The following is a 16,786-nucleotide window of genomic DNA, read 5'->3' as shown; positions in this document are numbered from 1 at the left end:
TTAAGTTAGCTGGATGACTTCCTAACATAAAGAAAAGTTTAGGACCCACATCATTAAGGGTCAAATGACTCAAAGTCAGCAACTTTAACTTACCACTTGGCAGTGGAAGCCTCCAAATTTTTAATTAGTGCTTTTTCACTTAATCATGGCATATTTCCTAGTACCAAATAGAAAACTTCCCGAGTGGCGGAGGTTGTGCCTCTAAAGAGTATGGAGGGGTCTACACAGCAAATAATCATATAAAGGAAGTGGCCATGTGGTAGACTTAACTTAGTATATTCTATTTTTACTCAGCTGATTCATTTATAAGTTAGAACTGAAACCATTGTTACTTAAAATACTTATGGTATCAGAAAAACAAACCAGCAACTATTAACAATAACAAAGTTTATTCTGAAAAATAATAATCAAAATACCTTTAAAATATTAACTAGCCATCAAGTCTAATTATAATATGAAAGAATAGTACAAATCCTGTCTTGGTCAAATTTCAATCCAGTCAGTATTTATTCCAAATTTCATTGAAAGAATATAAATCCTGTCTTTGAAAATAAAATATTTTTTTTTAAATGTTAAACGTCCAAAATGGTAACATTTTGTTATTAAGAAATACAGGAAAGTTTATCAACAAGATCTTACTTTAGGTTCTGCCCTGTCCTCAGACAGATGTCCTATTTAAAGCATCATGGAAAGTTCCAGCACTTTCATGTATAACCAAGAATAAAAAGATTCTGGAAAAATCCAGAATAACCCAGACTTTAAAACTGTGTACACACCCTGTTTATGGAACCTTCTAGAAATCATAGTCTATAAAGAACTTATTGACACACTTGATGTCTCAAAACTAGGACAGGCTTTATCAGTAAACAACTAGAGCTGCTTTTGAGAAAAGCGAATGTCTCCCACAACTGCCTAGTCATCTAAATAGCAAGTCAGTCTTTATATACTCACTACAATTCAAGGTCCAGAACTCCAAAAGGCCTAGACGGGTCTTATGGTCAAACACATTTTGTTCAAATTTGGTGAAGATCGGATAAGAAATGTTCGACTTAGAGTGCGGACAAGAGCAAAAAGGCAGATTTTTCGGTAATTCAAGGGCCGTTACTCCAAAATGCCTGAACCGATTTGGCTAGTTATCGAACTTGGCAAAGGTCTTATGGTCAAACACCTTTTGTTCAAGTTTGGTGAAGAACTGATGAGAAACGTTCAACTTAGAGTGCGGACAACCTTTGTGACAGACACACAGAGTGGAGTAAATCAATATGTCTCCCACACCACTGTGTGGTGGGAGACATAATGAGTCCTCAAAATAAAAGAAATGATAATAAAATGAAGCAAAATGGAGAAAGACATTTACACAACACCACTGTTTTTTAGGAGCACAAAATGTTTAATACACAGAGTGATACAAATGTAACAACTTTAAATTTTGGCTTAAATTCTTCATTTAAATTTTCAAAATGAGGCTTGAACCCTCATTGGTAAGAGGCTAGTGATTCAAGGTTAGAGATGATGTTTGTACACAAAAATGCGAGTCCTGTGAGTAATTTCACTTCGAAAACAGAAGTATACTACTGGAGCTTTTGACAGGAAAAAATTCCTGTAAATATTTATTTTACATGATTTAAATAATTATTTATTACATTGTCCTGTTATGGTGAAAGTTTGTACCAATCTATTTGAACGTCCTGCTATGCTTATAATATTTATAGCTCAGACAAATAATAAGATAAAAAAATTCGACCTCTGAAGTGTGGTCTTGACCTTTGAGCTAGGGGCCAAAGTCTTGCTCTTGACACATCATCTTCTTATGGTGAATGTTTGTACAAGGTTATTTGAATATCCTTTAACGTATACAAATTATTTGAATATCCTTTAACGTATACAAATTATTTGAATATCCTTTAACGTATACAAATTATTTGAATATCCTTTAACATATACAAATAATGTTACAGTCTCAAAAAGAAAAATGAAGAAAAACCTTTAACCTCTGAGTTTTACCTCTAAGTATGAACTTGACTCGAGTCTGAGGTCTAGGTCTTACACATGACATCGCATATCTAAATGTATCACGTACTGAGTCTGAAATAATAAAATCTTGAAATCACTGGTAATGGTGGATATTTGTGCCAAGTTATATCAAAATTCATCCATTCATTCAGAAGTTATCTGTGTAAAATCTTGACATCTAAAGGTGAACTAGACTTCTCAACAATGGGTTAGGTTTTGCATACAACAAACTGTCTAGATATTGTGAATAACAAGGTATTTTAACATTCATTCATAGTGTAAAATCTTTGACCTGTAAGTGTAACCTTGACCTTTAAAGTAGGGGTATGTGTCTTTAATTTGATAAGTTGTCTTGTAATGGAGATTTGTTAGTCTGTTTTGGATTTAATGGCATTTTTCAACAGAAAATTTCAGTCAAGTAACGGCGGGCAGTAAACTTAACCAGGGTTCCTGGATTCTGTACCAGTACAAACCTGTTCTCCGCAAGTAACTGCCAACTTCCCCACATGAATAAGAGGTGGAGGACGAATGATTTCAGACAAAATGTCTTTTAGCAAATCGTCAAAGAGAACATTCGCCCCACACGGGGATTGAACTCACAACCCCGCGATCCATATACCAACACTCTCCCTACTGAGCTAAGCGGGACAGGCTTTGTAATGATGAAGGTCTCTGTCAAGTTATTTGAACATCAATGCATGCATAAAAATGTTTTATAGCAGAAAAGAAAAATGCCTTTAAATCTTTGATTTTAACACACTGTCTTGTTATGGTGAATTTCTATACCAGTTATTTCAAAATCTTACGGAGCACAACCAAGTCATACACCGGGCACAATTCTGCGCAAACACCGACGGGCAAAACTGTATGCGCCTAAATTTTCAACGGTGAGGGCATCTATTTGACTGCAGTGTGACCTTGACCTTTGAGGTAGGAGTTTGCATTCTGCATAAGATATGTCATCTTGTTATAGTAGTTATTTTTGCAAGCTTAATCTAAAATCTGAAGCACAACAAAAGTTATAGGCGGGACACAGGGTGGATAAAAATCAAGAAATTGAGATATTCAGCCATTTTATTTCCTGAATTTAGTGGCAAACACCTTCAAAGGTGTAACGATTAATTAAAGTTTACTTTCATGAAGTAATAGTCCGATGATATGCATATCCCACCGTAAGCTTGTTTTACAATACTGAAACCATGAAGTAGAAAGTAAAAATGTTGACTGTAAACATCTATAAGATTAGTTTTAAATAAAGTTACTCAACACAATTTCATTTACAAACATACATTTTCCCTTTAAAGCAAATTTTCTAGTGCCTCCCAAGTGCTGGAACATCATTTTTTTTTTCATTTTGTTACTGAATTTGTATAGTGGTATGTATTATATAATTGGTTTTGTAATAATCAATTTGAATGAATTTGTCCCATGTAATTAATTAATAATCAATTACACATGACAGTATTTGATCACCATGTGTGTATGCAATTGCGACCTTGATACAAGATTTCCATAGCCCAAGTTTCAACTGATTAATGTTACCCCAACACAATACTCCCTTCAAGAGGGTTTACTGCAGTTTGTTACTCAGCTTCAACCTGGTGTCAACTTGTCAATTTGTGATCAGTTCACTTGTAAATTCATAACCCAGTATAGTTATAGCAGCCTTGTTCTGTGTCAAATGTCAAATAAAATACGGTATTAGATATTAAAATCTTGCAATGAAATTTAAATAAATATTATTTCTCGACAGATACAGCACCGACACTGTTATCTGTATCTTCAAACACATGCCCATCATTCCAAAAATCATCATGGAACAACTGTTTGATATTCTCCGCATAACTAGACTTCAAAGTTAATTTTTCTGACGATGTTTTCAATTTTAATTTTCTGTTTCTAGACTCCTTCCACGACATTTTTCTGTTCCTACTGGCTGTTTGATATGTTGTACCATCTCTCAGTGACATAGGATTACATATTTCGATGGACATGTCTGAGGCTGATGCTAGAACTCCATTACTGTCTGCATAACCTGCTTCTGAGGTCTTCCCTTCACAAAATTTGTTTTTTAAGAATTCTGAGAATTTGGTCTTTCCCTTTTTCAAAACAGTAACATCTTCTTTGAAATAATCTGTAAGATTTTTATTACCAGCAATTATTTGTCCAAAATGAGTTCTAAATCCAGTCTTTTTCTTATTCCTATTTCTCTTCTTTCTTATTCTACCATTTTGTATACCAGTCAAAGACACAATATGATCCACATTATTTGAATGTTTACTTTCTTTGTAAACCAGTCCATTATTTTCCTTTTTGGTACCCACCGTTTCATCAGTGTGATTAAATGACTGATCAAGGTCATCTGGAAAGCTTGATGTTCTGCCTTTTTTCAACAGACTGGTCTCCCATTCCTCCCGAACAAGTTTAAATAACTCCATGGTAACTGTAGCATCTATCACAGAACAATGAGCTCCAGTCTGAATGGTTTTACCTGAAATTTAGTGTCATAGTCTGTACATAATTATAGTTCACAGATCCTGATTGTTAAAACAAGAGCTCATAAAAAACACGAACTGCCCCCCCCCCCCTTGATGGATTCAGTAATTGCACAAGGAACAGAAATTATATGGTCACTGTACACAAAAGTTCTACTGCTCTGGGTCAATGTGACCTTGACCTTCGACCTGTTGACCTCAAAATCAATAGGGGTTATCTGCTGGTCATGATTAACCTCCCTATCAACTTTCACGAACCGAGGCCCAAGCATTCTCAAGTTATCTTCTGGAAACAGTTTAACTGCTCTGGGTCACTGTGACCTTTGACCTACTGACCTCAAAATCAATAGGGGTCATCTGCTGATCATGATCAACTTCCCTATCAAGTTTTGTGATCCTAGGCCCAAGCATTCTCAAGTTATCATCAAGAAACTGTTAAACTGTTCCGGGTCACTGTGACCTTGATCTTTCACCTACTGACCTCAAAATTAATAGGGGTCATCTGCTGGTCATGACCAACCTCCCTATCAACTTTCATAATCCTAGGCCCAAGCATTCTTGAGTTATCATCCGGAAATCATTTAAATGTTCGGGGTCACTGTGACCTTGACCTTTGACCTACTGATCTCAAAATCAATAGAGGTCATCTGCTGGTTATGACCAATCTCCCTATCATCTTTCATGATCCTAGGCCCAAGCGTTCTTGAGTTATCATTCGGAAATGGATTGGTCTACATACCGACCGACAGACATCTGCAAAACAATATACCCTTCCTTCTTCAAAGGGGGGCATAATAATATTATGAATTATGGTTTTCCAACACAGTACAGGTAACAACTATGGTCCAAACAAGGAGCTGCGTTCAATAAACGCTTGATGCCCCCGGTGGCATCCTTGTCGAAACAAAGCAACCCAAGTCCAAAACGAGGTCAAGGTCAAACTGAGGTAAGGTGATGTCTGAAGATGAGGAATGGTCACAGGTTACATCTGTATTAGTATCAATTCATTCTTGTAAGCGGTACTGATGCTAGACGAAACGGTCCCATTTGGTTAACCAAGAGATGGCCCATATAAAGCAACCTAAGTCCAAAATGAGGTCAAGGTCAAACTGAGGTCAGGTGATCAAGTCATTCTAGTAAGGGGTACTGATGCTAGACAAAACGGTCCCATTTGGTTTACCTCTAACGGACGGACGAATGGACGGGACAATCACTATATGCCTCCCGCATCAGTAGATACCGGGGGCATAAAAAGGTTTTAAATTTTGGTTTCACACCTAATTTACATCAAAATGTCTTTTACAAGTTTAAATGGTAAAAACTTGATGCTCATGGGCAACATGTCGAGCCCTTTGACCCCTAACTGTGACCTTGACCTTTGAGATAGGAACCTGGGCTTTGCACGTGACACTTCGTCTCATTGAGTTAAACAGTCATGCTAAATATAAACAAGATTCCTCAATGCACGTCAAAGTTATGGGCCAGACAAGGTCTGACATGACCTTTGACCTTCAACTGTGACCTTGACCTTTGAGATAGGAACCTGGGGTTTGCACATGACACTCCGTCTCACTGAGGTTAATATTCATGGATTGCTCCATGCATGTCAAAGTTATGGTCCGGAAAAACAAGGTGCGTGCTACACATACACCGAACAGCCATTTGGATGACCATGTCTTCGCTTCTGCAAGCGGGCTCGACAAAAACCAAGAGGGCCAGGATGGCCATAGAACACTCACTTTCAGTTACGCTGTTTGCTTAAACAGTTTTTGTAGATCGTTATGCAAGGAAAATGTCTGTGAAATTATATTGAAATAGTGCCGGTGTTTTCTGACAAGAATATTTAAAAGTTTCAATTAAATAAATACAGGTAGGTAATGTGGGTTTTTTTACCAATCAGAATAATTTGAAAAACCTTGGTAGAGTTACATTAAGACCATTTGTATCAAACTTGCTGCAGTAACCCAGCAATTTCAAAGAAGATGTATAACAGAAACAACTCAAATTCAAGTTCCCTCTGTCTTGAACTTACCTAACAATTTAAGAGCCATATTTTTCAAAGACAGGCACTGATTACTGTCACAATCAAGCTCCATTTTATCACGGAGAAATTTACATTTCTGAGTGTCTCTGATCATATGTTCAGGATGACCAAAGCCGAGAACTCGGAAATCATTGTGTATACCATGACCCACAACAATCTTGTCCTGAAATAATACAGAATATTGAAATCTAATAAGATGTCTGCTTTTATACAAATTTATATATATTTCACAATTGTACATTAGCTTACTAAGTCACATGGACCTTACTAATGTCCTGCGGAGCTTTTCCCAACCTAATTAAAGAGACTGCTTTTATTGAAATTTACGTCATATTTCACAATTTTACACCTGCATTATGTAGCTTATAAAGTCAAATGACCTTATTCACGTCCTGTGGCGCTTTTCCAAGCCTTATTTCGGAGCAAAGATACCAACAGTCCCTCCTGTCATTACTGAACAGTGCGGAAGAACCATAACCCTCCACAAGCAAGCTGCACAACTTCCTCAGAGTTAATTTGTTAAAACTACTCATTTATGTTGAAAGTTTTAGTCACAGTTTCAGTAACAAGAGCTCGTCAAACACGAAATGCCCCCCTTGATGCATTCAGTAATTGCACAAGGAACAGAAATTGTATGCTCACTGTAAACAAAAGTTCTACCGTTCTGGTTCAATCTGACCTTGACCTTTAACCTATTAACCTAACAAGAGATCACAGAGTGGTCTTCGCACCCACCACTGAGCAATTTTTGAACGTTTCAAATTTCAAGACTAGCTCAAGGTCAAATTTCATTCAGTACAAAACACTGTGCATGTGGTCCAAATTTGAAGCTGTAGCCTGAGAAATGTGAAAGTAGGTCACTAAATCAATTTCAAGGTCAAAGTTCATTTCTGTACACAAAACTATGCATCTGCTTCAAATTTGAAGGCTGTAGCTTGAGAAATGTGAAAGTAGGTACTAGGTAAAATTCAAGGTCAAATTTCAATTCAGAACACAAAACTATGAATGTGGTCCAAATTTGAAGCCTGTAGCTTGAGAAATGTGAAAGTAGCTCACTAGGTCAATCTCAAGGTCAAAGTTCATTTCGGTAAACAAAACTATGCATGTGTTCCAAATTTGAAGGCTGCAGCTTAAGAATTGTGAAAGTAGGTCACTAGGTCAAAATCAAGGTCAAATTTCATTTCGGAACACAAAACTATGCATGTGGTCCAAATCTGAAGCCTGTACCTTCAAAAATGTGAAAGTAGGTCACTAGATAAATGACAAGGTCAAAGTTTATTTCTGTACATAAACCTATGCATCTGGTCCAAATTTGAAGGCTGTAGCTACAGAAATGTGAAAGTAGGACACTAGGTCAATCTCAAGGTCAAAGTTCATTTCAGTACACAAAACTATGCACATGGTCCAAATTTGAAGGCTGTAGCTTGAGAAATGTGAAAGTAGGTCATTATGTCAAAATCAAGGTCAAACTAGAAAATGCTTTTGTAAAAAAGCGCATGTCTCCCCCAATGCAAAGTCCTATAGGCAAGAAGTCAATAGGGGTCAGGAGCAAAAGTCAAAGAGACACTGATGGTTGGCTGCAATAGGGATCATCTACTTGGCATGTCCAATCATCCCGCTAAATTTCAACACTCTTGGCCTAGTGGTTCTCAAGTCACTGTTCAGGCTTCTGTGACCTTGACCTTTGATCAAGTGACCTCAAAATAAATAGGGGTCATCTACTCTGCAAGTCCAATCATCCTATTAAGTTTCAACATTGTAGGTCAAGTGGTTCTCAAGTTATTTCCAAAAAAATGATTTTACATGAACAGGCCACTGCGGCCTTGACCTTTAATAGACTGACCCCAAAATCAATAGGGGTCATCTACTCTGCATGTTCAATCATCCTATGAAGTTTCAACATTCTGGGTCGAGAGGTTCTCAAGTTATTGATCGGAACTGGTTATCAATGTTCAGGCCCCTGTGACCTTGACCTTTAACGGAGTGACCCCAAAAACAATAGGGGTCATCTACTCTGCATGTTCAATCATCCTATAGGAGAGATCGTGTTTGTATACAAATTCTATTTTTAGAACTGATAAGACAGTGATCGGGTGGGCAGAAGCCGACCGTCCATGTTTTTTGTAAACAGTGATGTTTTTCTAACGGTCTAAACTTTCTTAAAACACAAATAACATAAATAATTTTTTGATCAATGGAAAGGTTATAAAACAAGCAATTTATTGATTACTTTTAATTGTTATTTCGAAATAAAATGGATTAATTATGAACGCTTAACTTACACTGTTTTTCTAAAGGTTGTGAAAATCACTACGCCGCTTTTAAAATTGTATGTCATTTAAAACGGTTATTCATTGAAAAAAGATATTTGGATACAAAAATATGAAGATTGTTAGTATTTCAAATCTTTTTGAATTTTGAAAATCCATAAATGAGCAAAAAAGTTATTAAAAATTGAAAATTCTGATTCAATACGCAAACGGTGTTAAAATCATTTGTTTTGCCAACCACCAGATAAACAGATGTTAACGCGTGACGTCACGGCGATCTCTCCTATTAAGTTTCAACATTGTAGGTCAAGTGGTTCTCAAGTTATTTCCAAAAAATGATTTTACATGAACAGGCCACTGTGGCCTTGACCTTTAATAGACTGACCCCAAAATCAATAGGGGTCATCTACTCTGCATGTTCAATCATCCTATGAAGTTTCAACATTCTGGGTCGAGAGGTTCTCAAGTTATTGATCGGAACTGGTTATCAAAGTTCAGGCCCCTGTGACCTTGACCTTTAATAGAGTGACCCCAAAATCATTAGGGGTCATTTACTCTGCATGAACAATCATCATATGAAGTTTCAACATTCTGGGTTGAGAGGTTCTCAAGTTATTGATTGGAAATGGTTTTCCATGTTCAGGCCCCTGTGGCCTTGACCTTTAACAGAGTGACCCTTAAATCAATAGGGGTCATCTACTCTGTATGACCAATCATCCTATGAAATTTCATCATTCTGGGTCAAGTGGTTCTCAAGTTACTGACCGGAAATGGTTTTCAATGTTCAGGCCCCTGTGACCTTGACCTTTCACAGAGTGACCCCAAAATCGATAGGGGTCATCTACTCTGCATGACCAATCATCCTATTAAGTTTCAACATTCTGGGTCAAGTGGTTCTCAAGTTACTGACCGGAAAAGGTTTTCAATGTTCAGGCCCCTGTGACCTTGACCTTTAATGGAGTGACCCCAAAATCGATAGGGGTCATCTACTCTGCATGACCAATCATCCTATGAAGTTTCAACATTCTGTGTCAAGTGGTTCTCTAGTTATTGATCGGAAATGGTTTTCAATGTTCAGGCCCCTGTGACCTTGACCTTTGACAGAGTAACCCCAAAATCAATAGGGGTCATCTACTCTTCATGACCAATCATCCTATGAAGTTTCAACATTCTGGGTCAAGTGGTTCTGAAGTTACTGACCGGAAATGGTTTTCAATGTTTGGGCCCCTGTGACCTTGACCTTTAATGGAGTGACCCCAAAATCGATAGGGGTCATCTACTCTGCATGTACAATCATCCTATGAAGTTTCAACATTCTGGGTCAAGTGGTTCTCTAGTTATTGATCGGAAATGGTTTTCCATATTCAGGCCCCTGTGACCTTGACCTTTGACAGAGTGACCCCAAAATCAATATGGGTCATCTACTCTTCATGACCAATCATCCTATGAAGTTTCAACATTCTGGGTCAAGTGGTTCTGAAGTTACTGACCGGAAATTGTTTTCAATGTTCGGGCCCCTGTGACCTTGACCTTTAATGGAGTGACCCCAAAATCGATAGGGGTCATCTACTCTGCATGTACAATCATCCTATGAAGTTTCAACATTCTGGGCCAGGTGGTTCTCTAGTTATTGATCGGAAATGGTTTTCAATGTTCGGGCCCCTGTGACCTTGACCTTTGACGGAGTGACCCCAAAAATAATAGGGGTCGTCTACTCCAGCAGCCCTACAACCCTATGAAGTTTGAAGGTTCTAGGTCAAATGGTTCTCCAGTTATTGCTCGGAAATGAAGTGTGTCGTACGGACAGACGGATGGAAGGACGGACGGACAGGGCAAAAAACAATATGTCTCCTGGGGGAGACATAATTTCATTTCGGAACACAAAACTATGCATGTGGTCCAAATTAAATGTGAAAGTAGGTCACTAGGTCAATGTCAAGGTCAAAGTTTCATTCGGTACACAAACCTATGCATGTGGTCCAAACTTGAAGGCTGTAGCTACAGAAATGTGAAAGTAGGTCACTAGGTCAAGATCAAGGTCAACTCATGTCAAGGTTCATCTAGCCACTCAAAACTATACATAAGGTCCAAATTTGAATGTTGTATGTTATGACAAGAAGATTTCTGAAGTTTTTCCCTATATAAGTCTATATAATTAAACCATGTGACCCCCGGGGCGGGGCCATATTTCACCCTAGGGAAATAATTTGGATAATCTTGGTAGAGGACTGCTAGATGATGCTACATACCAAATATCAAAGTCCTAGGCCCTGTGGTTTTGGACAAGAAGATTTTCAAAGTTTTTCCCTATATAAATCTAAGTAAATTATAAAAATAAACAAAGAGTCATAACTCACTCAAAAATTGTTGAACCAGTCTGATTTTCAGAGGGACACAACTAGGGTATCAATACATCATTCTGACAAAGTTTGGTCAAAATCCCCCCCAGTAGTTTCTGAGGAGATGCGATAACGAGAAATTGTTAACGGAAGGACAGAAGGACGGGATGGGGGGTCCCAGAGATAAAAAATCTGCGAATTTTACACGAGTATCAACTATATTCAATAATATGATGAATGTATAATGACATTTATTGAAAATGTAATCAGATTTACACTAGAAGAAACTTGCAATGAATTTGAATGAAAAAAAAAACAACATTATTCCTGTTTGTTTACATAACATGCTTATCATTAATAAATACATACTGTTTGTTTTATGATTGCATTCAATATTTTTGTCTTGCAAGTTTTCTTGATTAGAAATACCATAAAATGTTAAGTTCTGCATAAAGATTGTATTGCACAATCTAATACATAATGTAGTAACTTACAAAACGGACATTTATAACCAAAAACCATGGAAATCGACCTTTTGATTTTTGTAGTCCAAGGTTCGCAAAATGCACACTGCCCCTTTTTAGCAGCACCCTGCCCCTTTTAGAGGTCTGGAAAAATCCCTAACCAATGTAAGTATAAAACAAAATGTCCCTATGTTCAGTTGTGGTTTGTTCTATTCGTCTTAAAATTATACTATCCTATAGTACTTACTGAAAACAAGAGGGCCATGATGGCCCTATATCGCTCACCTGTTATCATTGCACTTGAGGACAAGAAGGTCCTCAGAAAAAATATCTAAGTCCAAAGGACAGGAACAACAAAGGGAAGAAATTTAACCAAAAAGAAAAAAGAATTCTTAAAAGGTACAGATATGTCAAAATACACCTAAAAATTGGAGGTACCATCCATGTTGTACCACAGAAAAGTGGTCTTGGTTCTCCTCTACGGCCAATAATAAAAAAGTTACTTAAAAAAAGCTATTTTTAGTAATGTAAAAGGGAAGTAATTAAAAAGAAAATTATTGTAAGTGAATAAAAGAAGGATCTGCCAAATAAATCTGTTGACATAAATGAAATTTCAGATCAGTATCTTCATTAGTTACGGAGATATACCTATTTTAATTTGAAATAAAGGGAGGTAATTTGACATAAAATCAGTCCATAGTTATCTACCCTGATTGGCTCAGTCAGTCCAACTAATGACAATAATGAAATTTCCATGGATTTCCATGTTCTGTCCGCTGCGACCTTGACCTTAAATAGTGACCCCAAAATCACTTAGGGTCATCTAATGGTCTACTATGCATGTCAAATCATCTATGAAGTTTCAATATTCTGGGTCATGTGGTTCTCAAGTTACTGACCGGAAATGGTTTTCCCTGTTCAGGCCCCTGTAACCTTGACCTTTAATAGAGTGACCCCAAAATCAATAGGGGTCATCTACTCTGCATGTCCAATCATCCTATGAAGTTTCAACATTCTGGGTCATGTGGTTCTCAAGTTACTGACTGGAAATTGTTTTCCATGTTCAGGCCCCTGTGACCTTGACCTTTAACAGAGTGATCCCAAAATCAATAGGGGTCATCTACTCTGCATGACCAATCATGAAGTTTCAATATTCTGGGTCAAGTGGTTCTCAAGTTATTGATCGGAAATGGTTTTCCATGTTCAGGCCCCTGTGACCTTGACCTTTGATGGAGTGACCCCAAAAACAATAGGGGTCGTCTTCTCCATAAGCCTTGTCAACCAATGAAGTTTAAAGGTTCTAGGTGAAATGGTTCTCCAGTTATTGATCGGAAATGAAGTGTGACGGACAGACAGGGCAAAAACATTACGTCTCCCCCAGTGTGTGGGGTGGGGGGGAGAGACATAAAATGTTTCACTCACCTGAATTATATCAGAAATCTGTGACAATGCACTTTCTAAAGGTATTGCTCGCTTCATGTGTGTTTTCGTGATACCACTCCATTTTGTTCGGTATGTGGTGATTTTCTCTAGAGGCTGTGCATATATATCACAGATAACATCTCCGTCATAACTTACAATACTACACCGCCCTGCAATACCAAGCATAGAAATATTTAGTCAGTATTTAGCTTCAGAAAATATGCACGGGGGGCACACATCAAAGCTGGAAAGTTGCCATATGACCTATGATTGTGTCGGTGCGACGTTAAACTCAACCAAAAAAATTTAGATTAAGACTATTTTAATCTTCTTGAAAATTTATTAACAACTTTTTCCAGATTTCCTTTCATCCACACATCAGCTCAACAAAAATTATGATTTTAAGAGAAAATATTAAAATGTGTGGCAAAAAGATTGTGTCCGGTCTAGGCTTATAAAATATCTGGATACAACTTGCTTTTACTGTACCTGCAAGAAATTGTTTTTGTGTATTGTTTCAACTGAATTAAATAAAGTACTTGATTTAAACTACAAATATTTATTTAATGGAAAGAGTCAAAGTTGGATGTTTGCACTATCATACTAATTTTAAATATCATTTATGAATTTATTACTACAAATCTACACTTTTTCAGTGCAGTATGTCTTACCTAATGCACTAATATCACCTAATACGCCAACAAATTCACAATCGAGGGCCACATACTTGGAGGTCGGAGGTAACTGAGTTCCTATATCGCCAATATCACAAATATCTTCTGCAGAATCCACTTCATCAGCAGGTTTGGCATTATCTATATCAGTACTTTCTGACAGCCTTGGCACTTTTTCTTTAGTAGTTGGGAAGTTCAATATCTTATCGTCACAGACAGATTCTACCTTCGATATGATATCAAACCTGCATTCCCCTTTCTTATTTATTTCGATCATTAATTCACACTCTTCTGGTATAAATTTCTGTTTCTTTTTTGCAGGTTCCATCTCGGTACTGAAAAAAAGATAACAAAAATGTTCAATCAATGAAGCAAACAAGAGGGTCACTGACCCTAAAGCACTAACCTGTGTACAAGGCTTCAAGTGTGTTTGTATAACGTAATAGTACAATTATACAGAGTTAGGTTTCTTCTATGTTAGCCTATATTATATAAATATCACACACATTTTTGAACCTAGGGCAATAATTTGAACAATCTTGGTAGACTGTACAACTCTGATATCACATGCCAAATATCAAGGCTCTAGCTATTATTGATTCAGAGAAAAAGATTTTCAAAGTTTCTAATATATAAGCCTATAGTAAGTGCATGCCACACACATGAACAACAGACACAGTGTGATTACAATAGCTCACCATGAGCACTTCGGGTTTTTATATTTTTTTAAAAAGTTCAACAGTGTGTAAATGTCCACAAAAGACACACTTAAAAAAAGCTTTATAACAGTGTCAACAATGGCTTTTCTAAAATCTATTTATTATAAGGCATTCCTTCACCTTTAACCTTAACCCTGCTAAATTTCTAAAATGGACTGGTCCATCATTCAATTTGGGCAGTACGGTAGTACCATTTATTAATATTATTCGATGGGGTGTTCAATGAAAATTTACTGACTGAATAGCAAACAGTGCAGACCATGACCTTGGTCCGCACTGGTCGCAAAGGGTAGAATCACTAGCCGCCAGTAGGCTTAAGGTTAAACAATGTATTCAGATCAAGTCTTTTACAAACCTCTTTAATAATTTGTTGGTTTTCCTTACAGGCTTGTTTTCATTCAATTTCATAAACTGGTTGCTACACCTTTTCCGAAGAGTTTGGACCAATAACCTCCAGCTCATTGTTCCCTCATTTCAGCGTTTACTCCATCCTCTTCAATAACAATTAAGAAGTAATAAACTTGAAGGTATTTATGAGAAACTGAAACATACACCTAGAAAAATGAGATAATAATAATGACATGAAACAATTCAATGAGCTAGATGTGTGTCCATGACTGAAGGTGAAATATTTTTAAGAAACTTTTAGGCACTTTATGTGTATTTGTTCAACAAGTCGACTCAAGGACCCTAGCTCTGGTCTGGCTGAGTGAAATCCTAAACAGAACATAAGGAGCAGAATTTCATTTATTATATAGATATTATATGGTAACAATCTAACATCAGTAAAATAAAACAAGTTCAACGAAGAGCTGCAAGATACGTTACTGGGGAATACAACAGAACTAGCAGTGTAGCCCGTTTGCACCTATTTTTGCGGTAATAAATGAATAAAGGAAAGAAAAACAATATTATATTGCTATGTTACTTCCTATTAACGTCGTAAACCCTTTCTTCTCCACTATTATTTTAAGAAGAAAATCATTTTTCTAGTCCTTGTTTCCTTTAAAACCCATCCTGTTTTCGGTGCATGTGACCTTCACTTTTACCAAGGGAGTTAATTCTAATTTTGTGTTACGGCATCCGACTTGATAAAGCGCATCCTGTGTGAACGGACCCCTACTGTGAATCATTTAATTTCGTGGGCATGAAATTTCATGGTTTTGGTCAAAACTGTAATTTCGTGGGGGATATGAATTCTTTGATTTCAACTTTTGAACACAAAATGAATGGGAATTTTACTTGTTCGTTGGGATTAAACTTCGTGGATTGACTGAACCACGAGATCCATGAAAATTAGTCCCCCACGAATATTAATGATTTCACAGTATATTTTCAAAATTAATTTCGTGAGTAAGACATTAACAATTATTGCAATGTAAATTTAAGACAGTGGCAGGGTAAATCCATCAAATATTTAGACAACACACAATTCATTACAATTTTTACTTTGTCAAATGATCGACGAGGGCATTTAAATATTAATTAACCTACGTTTACACCAATAGGTTGTGAAACGTAATCAGCTTTCAAAGTAGGTCAAATTTGTTTCCAGTAGAGAGCACTGCACATTGTTGTTCTCGCAAAAATCAAATACCGCGAGATCAGATATAACACGAAAATAGCATCAAGAGGTATACGTGACATCTTTGCTGCAAGAAGTATGGGAATCCCTGAGAATCTTTACAACAATGTCGTCAAAATGCCAAAGTCATCATTTTGTACCGCATAGTCCGCAATATTATTGAAGTACCAGCTGAAACTGACTTCGCCAGACCAGATTCCTGTCAAATGAGGGGCCACAACATGACGTTTGACGACTGGGTCAAAATACTTTTTGAGATACACAACACAAAATCAGCCGGACGGCCAGACATTCGGACGATATTATCTAGATCTATACTTTAAACGGAACAAAAGGGATAAAATTTTGTTCTGACCTGTTCCAACTTTTCTGCTCAAACTGGCAAAACGGTTAAAATACACCTTCTTTGTTCACGTGTTTCACAATTTTGATCTGGGTTATACAAGTGACTGTAATTCATCCATCTGGGTTTGTAAACGTATGAATGTTCCTGGATAAAATCTGTACCGTACCGTACTAACCCGTGCAGAAATTAGGAAATATGGTCCTGGTACGAGGAAAATACCAGCAGGAATATTCCAGTTTGAACTAGAAACCTAAAATCCTAGAATCATTCTTGTAGCCAGGGAAAAACTGGAATCTACCTGGTAGCCAGAAAAATCTTAAACAATCCAGGATCCAGGGAAAATCCTGGATAAAAAAGCTGTTCAAATCTTATTTGAGGTTTATACTTATTCGATAAAAAGTTGTCAATTAGTTGA

At 37.0% G+C, this 16,786-nt stretch overlaps 2 protein-coding genes across 4 annotated transcripts in view; both read right to left on the bottom strand.

Annotated features, from left to right (window-relative positions):
• LOC123547526 (NHL repeat-containing protein 2-like) overlaps positions 1 to 553 on the bottom strand; it is a 122,790-nt gene extending 122,237 nt beyond the window's left edge. The window contains exon 1 of the mRNA XM_053551788.1: positions 417 to 553. The gene's annotated coding sequence lies outside the window, so the exon portion shown is untranslated. The remainder of the gene's footprint in view (positions 1 to 416) is intronic.
• LOC123546317 (uncharacterized) lies at positions 371 to 16,500 on the bottom strand. Of its 3 annotated transcripts, none has more exons than XM_053551790.1 (6): positions 16,381 to 16,500; positions 14,796 to 14,994; positions 13,719 to 14,056; positions 13,048 to 13,217; positions 6,541 to 6,715; positions 371 to 4,504 (listed from the first exon to the last, which is right to left on the bottom strand). In XM_053551790.1, exons 2-6 carry the CDS (start codon positions 14,900 to 14,902, stop codon positions 3,753 to 3,755), a joined length of 1,542 nt encoding a protein of 513 aa, XP_053407765.1. In that variant the 5' UTR covers positions 14,903 to 14,994; positions 16,381 to 16,500; the 3' UTR covers positions 371 to 3,752. The 3 variants fall into 3 exon arrangements, with proteins under 3 accessions (XP_053407765.1, XP_053407766.1, XP_053407767.1); XM_053551791.1 differs by having other exon boundaries at positions 14,796 to 14,933; positions 16,381 to 16,498; XM_053551792.1 differs by lacking the exon at positions 14,796 to 14,994 and having other exon boundaries at positions 16,381 to 16,478.
• Positions 16,501 to 16,786: the final 286 nt, after the last annotated feature.

The sequence above is a fragment of the Mercenaria mercenaria genome, chromosome 9 (assembly GCF_021730395.1).
Source record: "Mercenaria mercenaria strain notata chromosome 9, MADL_Memer_1, whole genome shotgun sequence".
Classification (NCBI taxonomy): domain Eukaryota; kingdom Metazoa; phylum Mollusca; class Bivalvia; order Venerida; family Veneridae; genus Mercenaria; species Mercenaria mercenaria.
Note: the sequence above shows the minus strand (reverse complement) of the source record. Positions and strands in the feature narration are given on the sequence as shown.